The 24,347-nt window shown below is 45.2% G+C and overlaps 1 protein-coding gene across 3 annotated transcripts in view; it reads left to right on the top strand.

Annotated features, from left to right (window-relative positions):
- Positions 1–24,347, top strand: part of tle5 (TLE family member 5, transcriptional modulator) — a 66,256-nt gene that overhangs the window by 25,448 nt on the left and 16,461 nt on the right. For 2 of the 3 annotated variants that reach the window (XM_083767556.1, XM_083767557.1), the window contains exons 2-5: positions 4,431–4,544; positions 6,677–6,765; positions 17,435–17,498; positions 19,906–19,950. In XM_083767556.1, the coding sequence (XP_083623682.1) occupies positions 4,431–4,544; positions 6,677–6,765; positions 17,435–17,498; positions 19,906–19,950 (312 nt within the window). The remainder of the gene's footprint in view (positions 1–4,430; positions 4,545–6,676; positions 6,766–17,434; positions 17,499–19,905; positions 19,951–24,347) is intronic. The other variant, XM_083767558.1, reaches the window with a different exon arrangement.

Here is a 24,347-nt window from a genome sequence, read left to right as displayed (position 1 = left end):
ATAACCTGAGTTACCTTGGTCAGGGATTGTCTGCTTTGAGTAATGTCCAGTTAGAACTGAGTTGCAATTGTGTTTTGTCTATTTCCATTTGACGCAGGGGGGCCCTGACTAGTGCTATTCTGCCAGCTTACCTCCAGCAAGGCAAAGAAAATGAATACCAGCTGTCAGCCAAAAGTCACTATTTTGGCTCTGGTCCTTTTTTGTGTGTGTTTTTATTTATTTATTATTTGTCTACTGGTATAATCAGCCAATTTTGGCAGTCGTTCAGCCATTGTGTTATAGCGTTATGTTCTGTTCAAAACATAAAAGTGCTAAAGCTTAGTTTTATTCATCTACAAGTAAATAAATGAGTAAATTCTGGTACTGTAGATGAAAATGCTTTTTCCAGCCAGCAACCTTGTCTTTATTCTAAGTGCTGTGTGGATGAAAGGCATTACCTAGGAGCCCTTTAGGTCTCCTCTCTGATCCAGGTTGTAGATTTGTAGAATCTTGTTTCTGTTATTACTCCAAGGCAGGGCTCTATTTCTGTCTTGCTTGCTTCTTTTTTTTTCTTGTTGTCTCTTTCATTTTGCAATTTTGCCATTCATTCTATTGCTTTGTATCGTTTTCTCTTTTAGATTTTGTTTTTGTCTCTTTAGTGTCTGTCTGTCTGTCTGTTATGGCATTCACTTCTAGTCATTTTTACTAGTTGACTAGTTGTTTAACTACCTATTATGTGTAAAATAAATATTTGTACATTTAAAAACAATGTATATTGGTGACTATAACTATAATCTGCCCGATCTTGAGGCCTACAAAATCGGGAAAATAAAAATATTTGTCTTTCTTATCAACTAGTCAACTAGTACCAACAAGGTTTACTAGTTGACTAGTAAACTAGTCGACTAGTTGCTTAATGCCCGACTGTCTGTCTGTCTGTCTGTCCGTCCGTCCATCTCTATATGTCTGTCTCTCTCTTTCTCCATAGAGTGGAATGTTGTACCTGAGGCTGTTGACTGAGCCAACCTTTGGTATTTAGAACTTTTGCATGCTGCTGCACTACACGGGGAGGAAATCAGATCTAGGGTTATGACTCCGCCTCTAGCGCAAAGCGCGCACACACACACACACACACACACACACACACACACACACACACACACACGTTGACTCTTCTGCAAATGCAAGAAAGAATCCATGCCACGGGACGGTCGGCAGGGAGCAAGTTAGTGCAGGGTAGAGTTGTGTAGCAGCCTGTTAGTTAGGACTGCCTTGTGTTTACTTTGCACAGGATTTACGTGGCACAGCACAGCAGGCCCCATGTTGTTAGCCTAGCTGATATATGCAGTGTCTGAGCCACGGCTGTCTGCCTGGCTGACAGGAGAGATAATGGAAAAGGTTACAGTGCTTTACAGGCTGAGCCTTTTGCGTCTCTATACCGAGTCCCGGTTTGAGCGGATTGAGGTTTTATGTATATGGTGGCAGCATGACAATGTCAGCAGTCGGCACTTCTCACTCGGAAACTTTGAAAGCCTTAATAGTTCAACTTGCTGCACCCACTACAGGCCCCTGTCTTTTAAGTTTTAATAGGAACTGGGAACATGATAGTAAATTGAACTAATTAGGCATGTAACTATATATCGTAAATTGATTCAAACTGGTGACAATTTAAATTGCGATCAAGTCACAATTTGAGTGCAGTGCAATTTGAGAGGTTGTGTAAAAAATGTGTGTCTGGGTGTCTCGAATCGTATTTGTGAGTTGAGAGAATCGTTTAATAGCATGCCTACTGATTATTGGTTTGTCTGTCTTTTCCGGTTCCATTTTCCAATTTGCTTGTTCTGTCAAATACATTGACCTGTCTCTTTAGAGTCGGTTTCCTGTCTCATGTTAAAAGCATCAAAATGGCCCTCCTCCATTCTTGGAAAATCTGCCGGCCAACTTTGAACAAGTGAAAGTGAAAGTTATTCTCGTTTTCTTGTGTCCTGTCCAGCCAACGTTTTCCGCCGTTGGTCAAATAGGCTATGTTTGCAGTGCATATACTTGGACACGACTACGCCACATAGACCTTACCTAATTTATTCAACCTGAAGAAATCCAGTAGTTTCAACGTATTTCCCCCCAAGTTTTGGAATGCCAAACGGCCCTATTCATGGTTAGAAACTGAACCCCTGGCGGTGTGCCGTGGGGAGCGCAGTACAAAGCGACAGGTCATTTCTAACGGTGGCGAGGCTGCCTTCCCATAAGTGCTGCAATCAGATTTCTGAGGCTTTTTATGCCTCCGTAGTCGTGGTGGTGGTGGGGGGGGAATGTCGATTTCCCACCTGACCCATTATGCAGCCTGCTGCGAAATAATGAGATTTGGTCCCTATTTGGGTTTGATGCTCGCTGCGTGGCGGGCTCCCAGCGCACACACAACCAGGCCATCCGCTGGCTGGCTGCTGCCTGCCTGGGGAATGAAGTGTGCACGGAATGGCAATAAGCACTACCAGCAGCAACACACACACACACACACACACACACACACACACACACAGAGCTATGATATGGCTTCACAATGCAGGCAGGGACCCAAACTTCATGGGAAGCCTACATTTATTTTAGGCATTTAACTGAATCTCTTCTTATCTAGAGTGAGTGGCATAAGCCCCCCCCATGTTTCTAGACCAGTGGTTCCTAAACCTTTTTGGCCCCGTGATCCTAAAGAGAGATGTGATGTTGTCTCCCCGGGACCCAAACTAGTGAAAATAGCAGATCTACACGCTCGCAACACGTCGCTTTGAGCTTTGTTGGGCACTTTGATTGGGGGGGGGGGGGGGGGACAATATATGAAAAATGTTGCATTTTTTTTGGGAATGTTTTTTGAAAATGTTTTCAAATAATAATTATTAAAAATAAAATGTAACCAAATTCTCACTTTTTCAGTTATCTCTAAGTTTGGCTAGAGAACACTTTCCATTTCCAGCTATGCCAGATAAGAGTATAATAGACACCATGCTAGACTGGGACCCATACATACACCAAAGGTAGCATATCTAATATATATATGAGGCTTTACAGGAGATTGGCCCTCCTCTCTTGGATAAGACAAACTCAGCCTGGGAACAGGATCTGAATTTAGAGCTGGAGGAAGAGACGTGGGAACTCTCTTTGAAGCGTATTCATACTGTCCTCTTTGTCTTAGACATTGCCTAATTCAATTAAAAATAATACATTGTTTGCATTTCTCGAGAGAAAAACTATTTAAAATGTATCCTGACATTGACTCTACTTGTATAAGATGACATCTGGAGCCAGAATCTGTTGGACATATGCTTTGGGGATGCACTTCCTTGAACCAGTTTTGGAATAGTATTTGTGATACCTTCTCAACCATTTGTTATATACCATTGCGCCCAACCCGATAACTGCTATATTTGGAGTTCCCGACGACGATGCACCAATTACCTCTAGGGTTGGGATTCGTTAGGATTTTAATGTTCAGATTAATTTAATATGAAGGACCCCTCACCCTAATGGAAACAAGCCATAGTGCTTTCTTGGATTATAAAATATAAAAAATATAAAAAATCCAGTCTTGGCAGACCTTGTATTGAACTGTAGTGCTTTTTTCTGCAAACTGTTTATAAAGTAATCAATCTATGGAGGTATATGCACCCAAACGCTGGGCTCTCAACAGTCACGCGATTAATTCAGAGCCAAATCAAAAGCAGTCGAGTTGCTTAGAAGTTGTAAAAGTAAGTGCAGACAAATTGATTTGGCTCTATAGTTAACGTGATTCATAAAATACAGTTGTACAACACGCCTAATGAAAAGCTCTGTAGACGTTAGTAGTTTTTATTTTCCATTACGTTACTCGCCTGGGGAAAGTAAACCAGCCTTGCATCAGATTGTCCCCCGCCGGCTGTGGTGGAGAGCGTGCACGGCTTTCCGCATGGCTCACAAACGCGATGTGCCTAGATTAATCTCGTGAGTTGTGGACTCGTGTAGGCATATTGATTTTGAGATGTTTCCTCAATGTGGACGTGGTACAAGTTGCAACAACCTTTGCAGGCAACTATAGCATCGCATTTATTGCACTTTGCGTGCTCAGCCTCAGTCATTTCCCTCTGTTAACCACACTTTGGCGACATACTGTCCCACTCGCTCCGCGGCGGTCGCTGAATGCACAGAACAGTGGGCGTATCCCCCCCGACCCCACTCAGTCATGTAGGTGGGGTGACATCACCCCAGGCTCTGCTTGCATGCATGCACAGACACAGCGGCTCTAAATGACAACTGATGAGATCCGTTTGGGGAACAGTTAATAAAAAAACGATGGAACCGGCTCCGGATCCACAATGTCGGAACCGGGTCTGAAATGGACCCGTTTCCGAATCCCAACCCTATTTACCTCTCCCCAAGCCAATTTCATAGCTTTTTCTTCTTCTTTTCTTTTCTTCTTCTCATAGCGAGGAGACTTATTCTCCACAATTGGAAATCTGATAAACCTCCAACATTCACAAGTTGGGTCAAGTCAAGGATGTTCTATCCTTTATACCGTTGGAGAAGCTCAGATACAACAGGTACAAATCTCGACCATTAATGTGTAAAGGCTTGGTCCCCTTTCATTGAATTCACCCTTTCACTATCTCTTGATGCTGTATCCTAGCTGTTATAGGTGTTTTCCTACATGTCTACATGTTTCCCTTGATTTCTAGAAACAATGTACACTCTTAACTCTTTCAAAAGTTTTTCATTTTTGCTTGTCATGTTTTATAGTGATAATTGGATGTGTGGTTAACTGGCAACCTATATTTTCCTTTATCAATTGTACTACTGTCTCGTTAGAGTCTGGTCGGTTCACTGTGTAGCCCCTTAATCTAGTAAAAGGCAGTTTTTATTGTATGTATTTTATTATTTCTTTTATTAATTTTTATTTATTTATATCCTTTATTACCTGTTTATTATTATCATTGTTTGTTCTTCTTCTTTTGTGAGGGAACCGGGGAGGGTGCGGTATATGTGGGGTTGTTTGTCTATCAAAATGAAAATCCTATAAATAAAGTAATATAAGAAAAAATATATATAAAAATAAAATGTAGGAAGCAAGGGACCCACAAATGGGACCTGACCATAGACTGTAAAGAATATGGACAAAGCATTCCCCGGGTCTAACATGAACGAAAATGAAGTCTGTCAGTCCTTGAATTGTAAGTCGCCATCTTTCTAGATCCGTTTGGGCCCAGCTGGCCCATTGGCTGGCCCAGACAACGAGGCGGGACTTCCCCCCCCCCTTCTTCTTAGTTGGTTTTTATTTTGACTCGAGTGGGTGGGGGATCCCGTTCATAGACTGTAACGGTAACCACGCCCCTCAAAACATGCGAGACTTTATGGTCATTTTTTTAAATAAATGGGACCATCATTTTCCAAAAAGAATATTATGACATTAGAAATTAGACTTTAAACTAGTGACTGGAAGCAAAAAGTATTCATGACCATGTTTATTAAGGTAATACAGTCTATGTGAAGTTGGGCCAAAATACATGGACTTCTATGGGGCTATGGGTCACAAACATTTCTACAGCCAAGTAGCCTAGGCTATAGGTTACCACCCGTGCCGTAAAATACAGATATGGAAACTAAAAGTTTCCGTAAACTAATACGGAAACTAAAAGTTTCCGTATCCAAATTTATTCGAGACATTGAAGTAATTCTGCTGTCCTCCTAATCCCCCACTCTGCTCTGTGCTCTGTAAATATTTTCACCAAGTGTTAGCCCCAGAATATGGATGCTAGGGTTCAAGTGGTTAATATTTGTATCTTGCTCGGCCCTTTTAGACTTTAGACTGCACATACCTGAAACGGTTTGATTTCATGGCCTTTTGTTTTATTTGTCCTCTTTGCCCGTGGATCTCAAAGTAGGGTCCCAGGGACCCTTGGGTGTCCTTAAGGTGGTTCCAAATGGACCATTACAGGTCTGTAACTCTTAAGAGTGTACAAATGGCTGCATTTGGTTCCATTTGAACACTATAGTCTCAGAGATCCGGGGAGTCCTTTAAAAATGAACAACCGGGGGCACGGTGGCACAGTTGGTAGTGCTGTCGCCTCACAGCTAGAAGGTCCTGGGTTCGATTCCCGCTCGGGACGCTGTGGGTGCTGGCGGCGTGTTTCCTCCTCCGTGTCATCAGTGCCCATACCCGAAGGCGGGGTTGGCGAAAGGGCCTTTCTGTGTGGAGTTTGCATGTTCTCCCCGTGTCCCCTAGGGTAGGTACCCTCACAAAAAACATGCAGTAATCCTGGTCACTAAACTGCCTCCCCCTGGCCAGCTGGGGCGCCTGATGGAGGGGAAAGGAACTGGTTGGAATAACGTGTTCCTTCCACGCACTACGTCCAACCAGGGAAACTCCCCCCTGTCAGGTGTAAAGGAGCAACTTGGACACTCAGGCATGAAGGAAGCATGAGTTCAAGTCCGTTGCTCTCCCCTTGTCCCCCATATATGGGGACTAGGTTGTTGGAGGATGTGATGTGTAGAGCCCAGGATCACATTAGATGATTGACACAGGGGTGAAAAATGGGTTACAAAATCGTGGGATAAAAATATATTAAAAAGAAAAGAAAATGAACAACCTCTGCTCTATGCTTCTCCACCCCACACACCCCTCTGCTCTCCTTTTGTCTGACGTTCTCCCTTTTCACTTCTGTCTCCCCCCCGACAGGCTTCATCACAGCAGCTGAAATTCACCACCTCTGACTCATGTGACAGGATCAAGGATGAATTCCAGTTCCTCCAAGCACAGTACCACAGGTACGCGCATGCACGCACGTACGCACGCACAAGAAGCAGTTAAAAGCAGTTAAAGTGCTGCTCTTTATAGAGCGCAGCATATCTTCAGGCTGTACACGTACCATTTAGTTTTTCTTGATTAAACATTCCCCCCCTCCCCCCCCCCCCACCTGTAATACTAAACTGCAAAGTGAATAGGAAGCTACACACACGCACACGTACGTTACAGTAAAATCGAGAAAGCAGTAAGATCAAGGAAAAAAACAGGGAGCACCGGTTTTTCCGGCCCGGGAGGCTGGACCCAGGGCGGTCCCTTTGAGGTCCCTTCTGCTGCAGGAGGTGAACTCCAAGAAGACGAGCACTCCTTTTTCTTTAACCCATTCTGACCTGAGATCAGATTCTAAAAATGTCTTCTATACATCCTGACAGTTTTCTGAAAAAGCTACGTTTCCATGTCAGTCGTTCTTCAAAAAACAGCAGACCTACAAGCTCGTAGCGTTAATACTCATAATTGACTGCAGCCAAACATTTGTAGTCCTTAGCTGTTTAACATGCAAGAAACTCACACACAAATCAATGGACAAAAACAACACAAAACTGTACCTTGGTAACCTCACAGTACTTGTAAGAGGAAATTGTTTGTTTGCTTGGTATTTCTTGGTATGACGCTATGAGCCACATTGCAGATACACAAACTGTCAACACTGAAACACGCGGAAAACAGCAGACTTCCTCGGGTATGTGTAACGCTAATAAATGTCAGGCGGAAAAGAGCAAAGGTTCCGCCCTAGAGAACTTTGGATCCTACGTAAATAAATAACTAACTAATATGAGCTTGTAGATCTGCTATTTTTCAATAGCTAAAGCATAGCATGATGCTAACACCAAAAGGGGTTCCCGCCCAGAATGGGTTAAATCTGACTGGTTTTTCAATCTTACTGTAACATATATACACGGCACGCGTGCACGCACGCACGCGCTCGCACAAACACACTGTTTTGTTGCTGCGTGTGCATGTTCTTTTTCATCAGCACTCTTAATTCATAAAGTACACACGTTCATTGGGAGCTGTCCAGTACTGCAGTAGTACAACATTTTTGGCCACTTAAGTATAGCTACACGTGAGCGTGTAAACTTTTATATCCGTGAACATTAACCTGATGCCTTTTTATGTCTCTCGTGTGGGCGAGCCATGCCTGTTCCATACAGTCAGCAGCCCTCTCTCTCGCTCAGGAATATAATGTAATATTGTACTGCCTCGGTCTGCCTCAGTAGGCAGAAAGAACACAAACACACCGTGAGATCCTGAATGTAAATGTAACTCTCGGCTTATATGTGCCAGTCTTTTAGTGTGGTACGAGGATGGTAGTGCAGATCTTGGTTCTATAGGGTCCAAACTATGAGAAAATGATGGGGTTCAAATTTTCCCGACCCCCACCCCGTTTCTGGGGGGGTCATCTATTTGGGACCTCCCAGAACAGTATGCCAGCCAGTTAATGTCCGATTTTCATAATATTATAATTGTTTAGTTCTGAGTTGATTTCTTAAACTTTTAAAGTGGTCAAAAGAATCTATTTTGACTTTTGGTAGGGGTGTTTCCTCACCTGGGACCTCCCGGACTGACCCCTGGGCCTATCCCAGTTCTCATTACATTCCTTGCTCTGCTCCTGCTCCAGAATATTGTCAAATTAGATCATGAATGAAGCATAAAAGTATTTGTAGCTGGGCTCTGATATAAAAGAATAGTAGTAGCCAATACCAGGGGTCTTCCACAGGGGGCCCATGACCCCTTGGGGGTCCTCAGAGTTACTATACAGGGGCCCACCAAATCATTGTGGGATAGGAACTTTTTTCTTTTTTTACATTAAACCACTTGAACCATACAGTAGCATCCCTTTTCCAAGGAGAACTTTAGCCAACAATAGCTGATCTACAAGGTTGTAGTTTGAGCTTGTAGATCAGCTGTTTTCAAAGTAAGGTGCCTCAGACCCAAGTGTAGCAAATATTGCTGCTAAATAAAGATCAGCCAAGATCAGCCAGGCTGCTGCTGTCTTTCTCTTTTCTCTTTGTCTTTCTGTTGTCGCCGTCGGTCAGGTGACTGGGAGGGCTACATGTCATCCTTAGAGGAACTCATCAAGTATTTCTTTGCTTGTGATCTCCTTAAATATTCTCGACTGATGCCAGTCTATCTTGCCCAAATGAACGCTCTTGAACAGGATGACCCAGAAACATGGAACGCACTGAAGTCAGGTGAATTTGTGGTGGCAAAGTCAGAGATACCGTTCACTCATCTCTTCACAGATCAAGCCCTTGAGCAGGAAATCAAGAAGCTAAAGGGACATGGTGGGATGGTTGGACTCAGTAGAGATGAAGCAGCTCTGGACCGACTAGTCACTACCACACCTCATCTTTCTGGTCTAGTGAATCAGTACCTCAACAGCTTCCAAAAAGCTTCCAGGTCTTCAAGGAAAGAACATTATCAGCTCTCAGGAGAGATTGCATTGAGGTCAAGAGAAAATGCTCTCAAGCAATGTAAATTGATTGAGTTGCACTGTGGAGGCAATCTGTTCAAAGAGAACACACCATTGAAGAGTCTGGTTTCATCAGCGCTTGTGTCAGATGGGGCAAAAAATTACATTCTTCCTGGGCCTACACAATGTTCCTGGGCCTACACAATTTATCTGGTGCTGACTGGGTAGGAAAAATTGTTGGAATCTCCAAGAAGACATGGGTCAATGCCTACTTGAGGCTTGATGATGATGATCCTGCCATTAACTGCTTCAAGGACCTTGGAATGGGTTCCATTCCTCCTGAGCTTGTTAACGGCAAGCTTCCATCACCATTGGAGTCATTGGAGCATTTTGCATGCCGTGTTTACAGTCCAAAAGGTCCAACAACCTTGCCATTACTAGATTGGAACTATTTCGGTCAAAGAACTTGGAGGGTGAGATGCTACCTCCAACTCGTGCTGCACTGCTACCACATATCCTCTGTGCCAACTACATCACAATGCGGGATAAGTCATTCATACCTGACAAATTGCCCTGAGCTTCCACCAATCGAACAAAATGGATGGAATTCAGCTAGTGGAGGGTATGTTCCAGTCAGGTGTCTTGCCCTCCCTGCTCCAAAGGCAGTACTTGAGCTCATCAAATGTGGTTGCAAAGCAGGTTGCAAGGGATGGTGCAGCTGCTCAAACAATAACCTGCCTTGCACTCCTCTCTGCAAATGCTATGGTGGAGACTGTGTCAACACTATTAGGGAGGACATTCAAGATGATGATGACGAAGATGAATTGATCCTGCAAATAATGTATTGTAGGCATAATTGACCATGGGCTCTTTAAGAGGATAGGTGTGTGTGTGTGTTGTGTTAGTGTGAGTGCAGTGTGTGAAATAAATGGACACGTTCTGCATGCCCAAAGTGAGAAGTTGCAATACCTTTATTCCCTGCAGTAACAATGTCAACAATAATGGTAGAATACTAATACTAAAACTATCAAAGTACTTTCAAAGGTACACAAACACAAGATATTCTAATAATATTTGAAATACTTGCAAATCACATATATGGGTGCTGTGGAATTATTTGCAGGATCCTATCATCCTACACTTGATTGCATAAACTCCCTTTTATACAGGCTGACTAAAAAGCTGAACAACTCGAAATCTCCGGAGCTCTCCATGGTTTGGATAAAACGCGCAATGTCCGGAGGTCTTTGCTGATTATCCGGTGGTCTAGATGGGGAACATTGGCACTTTCTAGACTAGAGCAAGGATGGCTTCATTTTAGCTCGCTAGCATTGACGCTATTTATTTAGCATCTAAGATGGCCGCCCAAACAGGATGTGAGGCCCAGCGTGTGTCACAGTACAAACGGCTCGGCAGTCTGCGGTTTGCTCTGCGTCCACCAGGAGGCAGCAGATGGGTTAATATGTACAAGAAACCTTCTCCAACAAGTTCTGTTAAGTTGTTTGCTGTTTGACTAGTACTGCTATTATGGCATACGGCTTCTCTCAGTGTCACACCGCTGCGTACTCTGCCCCCCACTCCCCCCAGCCTGCTCTGAGTAGACACGTTAGCGTGTGTGTGAATGGGGAGGGCTCAACAGCTGAGCCTCTTGCCGCTCTGCAAGTACAAAACTATTGACAAGTCATGTTATTATTGCGTCAACAGCATCTGTGAAAATAATCTGAGTTATTTGGAGATCGGATCGATACCGATACGGCATAAATAGGCCGATATCGGCCTATTAAAAATCGTTTCAGGCGCCGATTATATCTTGTACCTTTGGTTTCTATCTATAAATATTCCAAGTCTCTGTATGTGTTTGTCTGTAATCCACATAGCCATTGAGTCGGTGGGATACTGGCTTCTAGCGTAACGTTCCGTCTGATGAGCTTTATTATTGATATCAAACCGGATCGCTGATTTTTTTTTTTTTTTTGCTTGGCCTTTCCTTCTTTAGCGATCCTAGACCGGATTGCGCAACCTCCCTTTATACAGGCTGACTAAAACCCTGATTGGCCGAGGGTGTCAACGACATACGCAGCCGAAAACAGCGCTTGCGCACGCTCTGCTCGCGCAAGTAATAACTGGGTACATCATGAAAGATACACACTGAGGATATGCTTTTATATTATTATGGCAGTTTTCCAACTAAGATCTACACCTGAATCTGGCTGGGGATAAGTGAATTCACGTGAGGTGATAAAAGACAGTCTGATTTAAGTTTTTAGATGTTTCATCATTACTTTAGAGCCCACCTCTGTGATAATGAGTGATGATGATTCTGTCACGTTATTCTATTCTTCCTGTAAATGGACACTTTCATAGCTGTTTAGTGTTTACTCGGCAGAAAACCATTCATTCATTCATTCATACTCCTATTTTACCGCTGTTTCGGCGCTGTAGTGCCGAAATGATTTCGGCTCGTCAGAAATTTTCAGTAGCACCGAAGAGCCGACTTTAGGACGGTACCCGCCCCCCCGAACCTCAAATGACGTCACATTGTGGGCTCTACAGAGCCGACTTTTATTCGGCTCTAAAATAGGAGTATGAATCGGCCCTTAGTCAGTGCGTTGTGGGCTTGTATTTAATTGTAAATGTTTTTCAAAAGAAAAGATACCCGGGACGAGACCCCCTTCCAATTGTGGCGTACAGGAGCACTAACGCTTCTCTCTCTCTGCTGATTACTGATGCCTTGCACCTGTATTCAAACACGCACGCCCCTGCACACATCTCTCTCTGTATCTCTCTGTCTTGATTAGGCTACTAATCCACTGCAGCTGTCTTAATTTATCACTCTCACACGCATACACACACTCAAACACTCTTCCTTCATTGGTGAACCAACAGGTGAGCCTCCGGCAGCTACTCGGCCCTATAATCTCACACGAGTATTGCAAGTACTGTACTCGACTATTCCGCCATGAATGAGAACGCATCATGTCGCATACGAGAACGCCTCTCCTACTGCCGTATCCGTATTATCAGAACGTGGCTTATAAGTGACCTCCCTGCCATCCCTGCTTTGACGGCACACATATTGAGGGAAGGCCGGGGGAGAAGAACTGCAGGTTTATCCCAGCAGCGCCTCCTCGGCAGCCAGGCTTTGCATGTCTGGCATCTTTTGAAGTGTGGGCTTTCTTTCCATTCCATGCCTGAGGACGTCGTCTCTCTCTTGTTCCACCTGTCCTCTATGAACCTTCCAGAGACTTCCCTCTCTGCCAGCTACATACACATAGGCTCAATGTAGACAGGTGAGAGCAGATGAAAGCCCTGGCACACGCTTTATCTGTCGTGTGTTTGTAACAAACACTACCCGCGTTGTGAAACAACCTGCGCAGTCCTTTTTTATGTCTTCTTTTTTTCTCCCTTTCTGCCTTTTTGTTTTTTTGTGTGTAATTCCCACAGCGGTGATGCAACGCCGTTTAACCCTCTTCAGAAAGCCGGGGTCGCAGTTGAAAGAATACCTTTTTTTTGTTCTTTCTCTCTTCTCCTCCCCCGTCGGTGCGTTCAGAACATGCATGAGGGAGGGGCGTATCGGGGGTACAGGGGGAGCTCGGTCGCCACAGACACCAGGCTTTGTAGCTCCCCGCTGCTTCTGCTGCGCTTGTCTGTCACCAACGCCTTTAAAAAGGCATTCCCCAGAGTCTAGTAGTGAGCATTGTAGCTGTCGCCGTCTTCCTCTGTCTCAGCCCCCTCCTCCTCCTCCTCCTCCTCCTCCCTCTGCTCCCCTCCCCCCCCTCCTCCTACTCCCTCTCCTCCCCTCCCCTCCCCTCCCATCCCCTCGTTCACATGCATAAATAGATCAGGGAATACATAAATCAAAATAAAGATGACAGCAGGAGCGATTTAGAGGCGGAAGGAGCTGCAATAAAACTCCATCAAAGTGTCGTTTGAGAGCCCCCCCCCCCCCCCCCCCCCCCCGACGGGGGCTCACCGAGCACCAATCAGACGAGGCACGGAGCCAATCCCAGGTAGAGGCCTGTTGTCATGACAACCCCCATACTGCACGGCCTACGCAATGTACAGAGGCATGGCTTGTGTTCTTTTTTTCTTTTTTTGTAGGAGGGATGGGGAGCAATTTGGATAAGTGGAATATCACGTGCACGCGCACACACACAGTGTGTCACACACACACACACACACACCTCTGCACATCTCACACACAGACGGTGGAAGAGCAGAGAGTCAGAGGAGCAGGTGAATGGTGATGAGATGGTTACTGTGCAGCCTGCCTGTTTACCTGAGCTGGCTCGGCAACAGCAGCACATTATTCCACCTGCCAGCAGCCTCTGTCTGCATCCCTCTGTCCAATAAAAGTAGAAAATAAGCTAAGGCATGGACAGAATCGCAATCACCTTTTTTGTCATCCTGTGTGTGTGTTACAGGGATTTGTTACACCTCAATGCACACATACTGCTCAGTACAGACTCAACAGGACTAACCGTACATTTCAGTGTTTTCCTGGGTATTTAAATTCATTATGATTATATAAACAAAATAATCTTTGTATTTTTATAATCAGTGTATAATGCCAAACGGATTGGTTAATCTTAAATATTTCAGTTCTGCCGATTTTTGTGCCTTGTTAATATTTACCATTGATGATTACAATTGTTGTTTGCTAGTCTAACCCATGAGTGTTTTTCTTTACATACTAAAAGTTGTATATTAATTAATTCATTGTTTCCACGTACATGCTCACCATGTAAGTCAAGATAAGATACCAGTTGAACTCGGCTGAACCTCTCTGTAAGCAGGCTCTGATAACGAGATGACAGCCTAGCGGCATCACAGGGCATGTTCTGAAATGTATTAATCGATTCTGGACGGGAACCCCTTTTGGCGTTTTAAGCATTATGTTAGACTTTAGCTTTTGAAAAACTGTTTTTGAACAATCGTGGAAAATGTGGTGCAAATCTTTGAATATATCTATATTCTTTCAGAGGAAACGTTTTTAACTCAAATCTTTGCTTTTGGTGTTATGTTATGCTTTAGCTATTCAAAAATAGCAGATCTACAAGCTCATAGCATGCCAAGCTTGTAGGTCTGCTATTTTTGGAAAAATCGCAGAACGACTGACATAGAAACATAGCTTTTTGCAGAAAACTGTCATTTTCAAACGGACATTTTTAGAATCTGATCTCAGGTCAAAATGGGTTAATCACACACGGGGATATGTATGCACAAGCCTGAGTGGTACAGACAGAAGTACAGTAAGCAAGACAAGGCTGGACAGGAACAGAGTAGACAGACGGCTATCGGTACGAAGCAATACACACTACAGTGAAAAGGAGAAAGGTACATATGCATTAGATTACACTGCTTAGGAGTAACGTAAAGTATAGTTATACGGTCGTGTACAGGTACCGGAATGAGACTATAATCGTTAATGTCGTTTATCGTGATATCGCAGACATTGGCCTCCGTCATACACTCGTATAACAATGAGCTGTTGTTGAGCTGCAACCCTTGTAAACCCTCTATACTTGAACACACTTAAACAGACCTGTAAAGTGCAAAACAGTATTAGATCCACAAGCTCACAACCCAAAGTGGATCTGCTATAGGAATAGGGATGCTGGAGATTCAAGTGGTTAACAAAAGTGCCATTTTAAGTTTTAAGCACATTTTGATTATCGTGATAATATCGTTAATCGCAATTATTTTTTCCCCAATAATCGTGACATGTAATCCTCATGTCGTCCCAGTCCCTGCTACTACTACAGATACCGGGATGGGTCAAGCCTATAGGGATGGAGCTCGATAACCGATACCCGATAAAATCCGAGCTTATTACAAGCTTATATACAAGCTTATTGAGTACCCGTTATCAATCGGTTTTGGGCTTATCAAGCCTGTTATCGAGCATAGTGGCCCATGACGTCATGTTCAAACAATCATGGCAAGAGTTGATCGAGAAATAAATGTTAATCATCCATGCTGGCACAAACGTGTCAGTCTAAAAGTGTATTGATACCTGCCAAACAGCGCTGTCAGGGTAAGCAAAATAACACTTAAGTTGAACAGTTTCTTTAATATTATTTTATTGGTAAAAAAGGTCAATTGCCTGTTAGAAATGTGCTGTATTTGAAGGCCCTAGTAAAAAGATACTGGTTCTGTTCTGAATGTATTGTCTCCTGTCTTTCCACAAAATAATAGAAAATGCTCGATAGTGGGGCTCGATAAGAACCCGGCTCGATAAGCCTGATCGATAAGGTGATCATTCTCAGATTCCAGACACCAGGAGCTCGGCCCGTAATGAACCTCACCACTGCTGCAGTTAAAACAACAACTGCACACATTAGCAGGGTTTGGCATTGTTGGGCCACATGCAGCATGGCAGTCTGCCTGCCATTTAAGACAATTAAACAATGACGATCAAGATTGTACCAGCGGCTCACTATGTAATCGAATTGTCATTCCAGCAGAGAGAGAACATCCCGGGCATACATTACACATTATTACAGACATCAAACAAGGTTTCAGATTCAGCCCCCAAAAGCTTGCACCATATCCGGGTGCCGCGTGCAACAATGCTACATATCTGCCCTCATTTAACCCATTCTGGGCGGGGGAACCCTTTTGGTGTTAGCATTATGTTATGCTTTAGCTATTGAAAAATAGCAGATCTACAAGCTTGTAGGTCTGCTATTGTTTTGAAAAATCGAAGAACGACTGACATAGAAACATGGCTTTTTCAGAAAACTGTCGGGATGTAGAAGACTTTTTTTTTTTAGTATCTGATCTCGGGTCAGAATGGGTTAATCTCGTGCTCTCATCCAGTCCTCGGATGACACCTCTGAAAGGCATAGTTCGCGGCTTCGATCGGATACGACCACGGGAGGAATGCAGAGGAGGAAGTGTGGGTGTTGGGGGGGTGACGAGGCGTTGGTGACTGTCGACGCCTCCTCCTTTGTCCTGTCGCCTGGCGTGACAATCAAGCGCTGACATGATTACAGCTAATGGTTGTCGTCGCGTTGGACGGAGGAGGAGGAGGACGAGCCTCCGAGCTGAGCTGAGCGTGCGTTCGTTCGTTCACACACTATATTTAGACGTGCCATTTTACTCACTGTGCCACGCCTGTGACAGTCACACACAGTCACGGACACATGTTTATGTTTTAGCTTTCTGTCTCTCTCTCTCTCTGAAGTCACGGTTTGGGTTTGTCCTCAGTTTACCTTCGCCCGCGACATTCCTTACTCCACCCCCCCCACCCCCAACTTGTTCTAATTGATTAACACCTCACAAAGATGGAAAAAAACGCCTCACAAGTTGACGACGACGATGGTGGTGAAAAGTATAGAAAATGAATAAAATCTGTACTCGCAGTCGAGTAAGTCTTTGTTTAATATTGATAGTGCTCCGCAGCAGCAGTCATACCAGACAGACAAGTGCGTTTCGGCGCGCAGGCCTTCGTCGTTGTCAAAATTGGCCAAATGATGGTGATGGTGGTGGTGAAAGTAACAGTGGTAGTGATGATGGTGATATTGATGCATTGTTAGTTTTGTTGACTAAGACTTAAAAGACTAAGGTTTTGGTTATTTAGTGGACTAAGACTAGACCAAGTGTTTTCAAAAGACTAAAGACTAAATCAGAATTTGCTGTCAAAATTAACACTTAAGACTAAAAGATTATGGTTTTTGACATTCGGTCAACTAAGATCCGGAGCTCTCTGGTGGAGCTCTCTGGTGGAGCTGTCGCCCCCGCGACCCGACCACGGATAAGCGGTCGAAGATGAATAGACGGATGGTCAACTAAGACTAGAGTAAGACTAAAACAATTTCAGACTAAATGTTGTTATTCAAAAGACTTAATTGGAATTTGCTATCAAAAATGTGAGGACCGGAGCAAAGCAACGGAAGTTGCTCAGTGGCGTTTTGAAGCACCCGGAAGACTGCCGGAAGTACCATTCATAACTCAACGGCTCGAGTGAGTGGAAGTTAAGCCCCGGGATGACGACGCACGTTAACGCACATGACGTCAATGAACCTCCACGAACGCCGCTGCAGTTCCACTTTTAGCCAGTAGGTAGTGGCCCTTCTGGGGCCGGTGGTGTTAACGATGATTGGGACGATGCCAGTGGTGTTAATGATGATTGGGACGATGCCAGTGGTGTTAAGTTGACACTTTGTTGTAGAGAGACTTAACGAGGTCCTTCTTTCCTTCCTTCTCCTCACCAGTTTGAAGCTGGAGTGTGACAAGCTGGCCAGCGAGAAGTCTGAGATGCAGCGTCATTATATCATGGTGAGTGGCTCTATGCGTGTCGGTGTGTGTGTGTGTGTGTGTACGTGTACGTTAGTTTCATTTCTGTGTGCCAGCATGCATGCCCCCCACACACGCACACACACACGCATAAACATGAAAAAGTCCTCAGGCAAAGTATAATCTCACGAAGTGGATGCAAATGAAGTACTCTAAATGTGCGCGCACGTTTGTTGACGGGCAATGCATGCCCGTCTAAAATAAACAGATTTATCTTTTTTTTGTGTTATGCCTCTCTGTTCAGCGTTCATAGTTTCATACCATCCCCCCCCATCATCTTCCTCCAGCATCCACACCTCTTGTCTTTGCACTGTAATTGCTCTCCTGTGTCTCCTTTTTTTCTGCTGTTCTCTCCATTTTATGATTGCTGCTAGCCCTCCCTCCCTTTTTCTTTTGTTTCGGGCGTCATTAACAGTTCTTTTGCAACTACAAGAAGTAAACGTGTCGTGTAACAACACATTGTGTGGATTCTGCATGTGTCCATACTTTGTTTCACATGAGGTTCTTCTCAGAACTTAACCCATTTAGGCCTGACGTCGACATTTAAAAAATGTCTTCTAAATTCTGACAGTTTTCTGAAAGATGTTTCTGTATCAGTGGTGCTCAATATTTCATGTCAAGAACCGCAAAAATGATATGTAATTGACCACTGACTCCCATCTGAAAATATGTTGTTCCAGGAACCCCTCAGAAGCAAAGATTTGAGTTAAAAACGTTTGCTCTGAAAGAATATATATTCAAAGATGTGTGCCATATTTTCACATTTTTTCAAAAATAGCAGACCTACAAGCTCGTAGCGGTGGCGCGCTATGAGCTTGTAGATCTGCTATTTTTCAATAGCTAAATTATAACTATGTTTAAAACACCAAAAGGGGTTCCAGAATGGGTTAATCTTGGCCATGCGTCACAAGGGGTTAGCACTGACCCCGAGTTCAGGGAACCCATGGGAGGAGCAAGCATATAAGCCATATAGTTTCCAAAATAAAATAATAAGTTCAAATCTGAGAATATTTGAACATTTCCGCCTATATAACGTCATGCCCAAAATAGGGATAGTCGTATAAAAGTATAATACAACTGTGAAAACGGTAAACGGCTAAATCGAATTGGAAAAACTGATGACAGACAGACACATACAGACACGACATACTTGTATTCATCCTGAGGGAAATCCAAGTCGTAGTGGCAGCACTGCAGTAAGCATGAAACAAAGATATATATATAGGTTTTTATTTATTTATTTAAAGAAAAAAAACAAAATCTGAATTTCACAGTCACACGTTCTTAAAGGTTTTGCGTTACCCTCCCTAGTCGAGGTGTCCACTCCCCCCCCCCCCCCCCCTTTTCTGCCCTCCTTTATCCCTCCCTCTTTATTCACACGATGACCACACACACACACACGCGGTCCTCCTCTTCTAATCTCATTGTCGGTGGCCATGGCTGTGTATCCGTCTGATACTCTGCCTCTAATTGATCCTCTGACTGGGTCTAATCTCATCTGATCTGCGCTGCTCTCCCCTGCATCAGACAGACGGACAGACAGACAGACACAGACCAAACGCATGCACACGCTCGCTAATGCCACACGTGTGTGTGTGTGTGTGTGTGTGTGTGTGTGTGTGTGCAGCGCTCCCACAATCCGACATCGGTGTGCGCACACGCAACAGACGTTCCGCCTTGTTTTTCTCACTTCTGTCACACCCATGCTCACATACACGACTCACGCAGTCGTTCAGCCAGCCAGCCCGCCACCACACGTACGGTATAGGTACATACGCGCACGTACACACACACGCGCATGCTCGTGCTCGTGCCTGGCCTCGTAGCCCCAGCCCCCCTCCACCCTCCCCTCCCCCCCTCTCTAATAGGCTATCAGGTTGCCCTGCTCCCACGGCTAACGGCGGCACCTCCATTTCCCCAGCGCTGTAATTACTTTAGGGAGCTGCCGTTTGGACCTAGCCGCTCGCTCGCTCGTGTGAGAGAGAGAGAGAGAGAGAGCGAGTGAGAGAGGAGCACTTTGTGTGCGTGTGCGGCTGTGTGTGTCTGTGCGTGTGCACACGTGCATGCTCGTGTGTAATGTGTATCAATGAAAGATCGTGTCAGAGTGAGCAAAAGAAAGTGTGCGTGCATGTGTGTGTATGTGCGTGTGTGAGATCCTTGTTGTTTGTTTTCCAGTGACAGAGCCAATGCGCCTGCAGACAGAGTGGGTGATTAACAGGGTTGACGCCTAGAGGGTGGCCCTCTCATTAACACAGAGTGTACATAACACACACGCACGCACACACACACACACACACACATTTTCTTTGTCTGCCCGTCTCTTTTTCCCTCCCCCTGTGCCCTTTCCATTTTATAATAACACTCTCTCTCTCTCTCTCTCTCTTTCCAGTATTATGAGATGTCCTACGGGCTCAACATTGAGATGCACAAGCAGGTGAGTCTTTGTTTGCAATGTCCGCAGGAACCGTCACAAAACACTAAAAAAAAGCCTCTTTAATAATCCTGTTACATTTGTCGTGCTTGGAGATTGCACTGACTGGACTTCAGTAATCATCATCAAGCGTCTCACCCGTTCACAAGACAGTGCCTGGAGTGAAGACTCCCACCTATTGACATGTTACCCCCCGCGCGCACACACCCTCTTCCCAGGCGGGGTTTGTCTGGGGTTTGACTGACGGTTGTGTGACTGACGTGAGGTGGTGGTCCCAGCACAGTGCTGCTGTTTTGAGTGTTCCTCACAAGCGCTTTAGAGATTTGAATTCCATCACCTCGGGGGGCTGGTTTAAACGTAGGTACGAGTCCTTATGTAGTCATCATTTCCCCTTTAGCTCCCATGACAGGCAGGATCTGGCTGGCAGGTGTGGCAAATAAAGGAAATCATAATTTGAATAATAATAATATCCAGGTATTGATATGTTTGTCTGGAAGCCATTGCATTGTGATGCAAAAAAATCTGTTCTAATGCAATGTAACCATGCACTCCAAATCTTTTTGAGTGGCGCTAGCCCCTCCAATGCATGGCTTTACGAAATTACGTGGCAGCCAAGTCTATGGACTTTTTAAGGAACTACAACGTGCACGTTTTTTGTATTTAATATCATATTGTTTTTAAGGAACTACAACGTGCATGTTTTTTAGTATTTAATATCATATTGTTTTTAAGGAACTACAATGTGCACATTTTTTTGTATTTAATATCATATTGTTTTTAAGGAACTACAACGTGCACGTTTTTTATTATTTAATATCATATTGTTCATGTCCCTCAAACGTATTTCTAATGGCCTAATAATAATTATTAACTAGAAAAAGTGCCCTTCTGGGCACAGGTCTCCACCAGGATGAGCAGATGTGAAGAATTCCAGGCAAAGGTTTTTCCTTGGCCTCTAGGGAGTTGGCATACAAAGTTATCCACAGATGTGCAGTTAGAGGTGAAAACACTTTTCGGCCAGTTATAGTGCCACCTTGAGGCTGAGTTGAAATTGTTCATGTGGCATTTCGTCCTCGGCCTAGTGGGAATGTGGGTGCACAATTTCACGGAAATCACGCGATGTGTTCATGATTTGCAGCATTTTGTTTGAAACAGAGCACTCCTGTGAACTTTGGAAGCCAATCTTAACCAATCAGGATGGAGTCTGAGAAATCTGAAAGACCCGTTTCGTTGAATGGCTCTAGAGAGACTGTGTACCAATTTGCGTGATGTTTGGACAAAATCTGTAGGTGTACTGTGCAAAAACTTGTTTTGCACAAAGCGGCCTCCTGGTGGCGCTATAACAGGCCGTTCTGGAAAGTTTGGGGCAGAGGTTCATCGTTGGCATCCAGGGAGTGTGTGTGCAAAATTTGGCATCGACCGGGTTAACAGTGGCCGAGATTAGCTGCCCACGGACACATGGACGGGGACACACACACACACACACGGACGGACACACACACACGGACGGACGGAGTGCAAAACATACTCTCCCCCCATGCCTTCGGCCTGGTGGAGACAATAATAATATTATTATTATATAATTTGAATAACCAGTCCATTTTGTCTGGCTTCTAAAGCAGTTTTAGCCGCAGTACCACAATGTCCTGATGTGGTCGGGGGGGCTATAGTGTGTATGCAAATTATTTTCTCCGCCACACCCTCAACCTTTGATGAATTGAACGAGGTGGACCCTCTTGTAAACAAGTGTAACGCTTTATTGGGCCGTCCACTCAGTCAACAGTCTTTGTATTGAGTTTGTGCTTGAAATGTACTGTAATTCTGCAAACTGTTAATACATATTTCAGTCAATCAAAAAACCAGCTACTCCCCTCCCACATCTTTGACTCATAACATGCCCCCCCCCATACAAAGTATGGAGTCACCTATGACATCACGAGTAGCAGCAAATCAGTTTGAGACCACTGTACATAAAACCCAAATATGATGAGAGGACGCCTGATTGTTCAACATTTTTGGGAATAGATGACCAAAAAAGTCTATGGACTTTAATGTTTGTTTAGCGCACCAACTCACAACGTGAGACCTCAGATTTGGCCGATATAAATACAACTTGTAACTAATTATAATTTCATACAATAACACAATGCATTCATGTCTCATGGAGGACGATGATACTGTCGGACGAGCTTGTAGGCCTCCTGGCTGTGGGAGGCAGAGAGAAGGGTGGGCCTCCTGGCTGTGGGAGGCAGAGAGAAGGGTGGGCCTCCTGGCTGTGGGAGGCAGAGAGAAGGGTGGGCCTCCTGGCTGTGGGAGGCAGAGAGAAGGGTGGGCCTCCTGGCTGTGGGAGGCAGAGAGAAGGGTGGGCCTCCTGGCTGTGGGAGGCAGAGAGAACGGTGGGCCTCCTGGCTGTGGGAGGCAGAGAGAACGGTGGGCCTCCTGGCTGTGGGAGGCAGAGAGAAGGGTGGGCCTCCTGGCTGTGGGAGGCAGAGAGAAGGGTGGGCCTCCTGGCTGTGGGAGGCAGAGAGAAGGGTGGGCCTCCTGGCTGTGGGAGGCAGAGAGAAGGGTGGGCCTCCTGGCTGTGGGAGGCAGAGAGAAGGGTGGGCCTCCTGGCTGTGGGAGGCAGAGAGAAGGGTGGGCCTCCTGGCTGTGGGAGGCAGAGAGAACGGTGGGCCTCCTGGCTGTGGGAGGCAGAGAGAAGGGTGGGCCTCCTGGCTGTGGGAGGCAGAGAGAAGGGTGGGCCTCCTGACTGTGGGAGGCAGAGAGAAGGGTGGGCCTCCTGACTGTGGGAGGCAGAGAGAACGGTGGGCCTCCTGGCTGTGGGAGGCAGAGAGAACGGTGGGCCTCCTGGCTGTGGGAGGCAGAGAGAACGGTGGGCCTCCTGGCTGTGGGAGGCAGAGAGAAGGGTGGGCCTCCTGACTGTGGGAGGCAGAGAGAAGGGTGGGCCTCCTGGCTGTGGGAGGCAGAGAGAAGGGTGGGCCTCCTGGCTGTGGGAGGCAGAGAGAAGGGTGGGCCTCGCACGGGTTAGCCTTTATCAGTGACCTCACCTGGTGCTGTCCCATGCACACGTACACACACACACACACACATATGCACACACACTACCCTTATGATTGACGGTGCACGGCCACTAACAGCCTTACTTCAGAGCTGCTCCCTCTCTCCTCTCATTCAATTTAGAAAAGTGCTATATAAATTTGAGCTATTATTATTATTATTATTATTTATTATTATTATTACTGTGAACAAACACAGAGTACTCTTTGACAAATGGTGGCTCTCATTCGCGCACACTCAAAGCTTTCACACACACATGTGCACACACACACATGCATGCGAGTGCACTGCACACACACACACACACACACACACACACACACACACACACACACACACACACACACACACACAGAGAGAGAGAAGTAGTACACTGCTTCTACAGATTTAGAGGTCTACACCTACTACACATACTCTGGAAAGCACAACACCACACACGCACGCACTGTGCGCACACACAGGAAAATCGGGAAGCTAATTTGTAGGAAATCACACGTGAAAATAATCTTGTACCGCAACACACACACAAACAGCTGCGCTCTGCCTCATGAGCACAATTCATCACAACACACTCTTTTATTTGACAGGGATGAAATATTTAGAAATTCATTGTTGAAAGAGGGGGGAGTGAGTGTGAGCACGTGCGTGTGTGTGTGTGTGTGTGTGTGTGTCCGGACACATGAAATGCACACACACACACACACACACACACACACACACACACACACATACAAATGTGTATGCGTTGCACGTGTGACCAATTTGTACATGTGATTTTAGTCACGCAGGCCTCCCTATTATTATTTGCGTGGGTGTGTGTTTGCTAATTGTGTGTTTGTGTGTGTGTGTGTGTGTGTGTGCGCGCGCACGCTTCGTGTGTGTGCGCGAGTGTATGTGTGATCTTGTGAAAGTGTGGACGTGCGAAGCGTGCGCGGCGTGTGCACGCGCTTGCTTTGTGCGCTGAGAGTGGGCGCAAAAGAAGCAGCGGTTCCATTAGAGAGTTGAAATTGAAGGGGTTGTGTGGAAACGAGTGTCGGAGAGCATTCATGTCTGGGCCCATTGTGTACAGCCCCCCCCCTCCTCTTTCCACCTCTCCGTCTCTTGTTCTGTCGCTCTCTCTTTCTTACCCTGTCTCATCTCTTGCTCTCCACTGAGTTCAAACAAAACGCCTTATCTCCATATTTTTAGTTTGTCTCTCTTTCGTAAGGGGTTGTTAATATTACAAATTGAACCCATTTAGGCCTGACGTCGGAATAAAAAAAAATGTTCGCTCTGAAAGGATATATATTCAAAGATTTGTGCCGCATTTTTACCATTTTTCAAGTGGCGCGCTATGAGCTTGT

Source organism: Protomyctophum parallelum (assembly GCF_964188405.1).
Source record: "Protomyctophum parallelum genome assembly, chromosome: 6".
NCBI lineage: Eukaryota > Metazoa > Chordata > Actinopteri > Myctophiformes > Myctophidae > Protomyctophum > Protomyctophum parallelum.
Note: the sequence above shows the minus strand (reverse complement) of the source record. Positions and strands in the feature narration are given on the sequence as shown.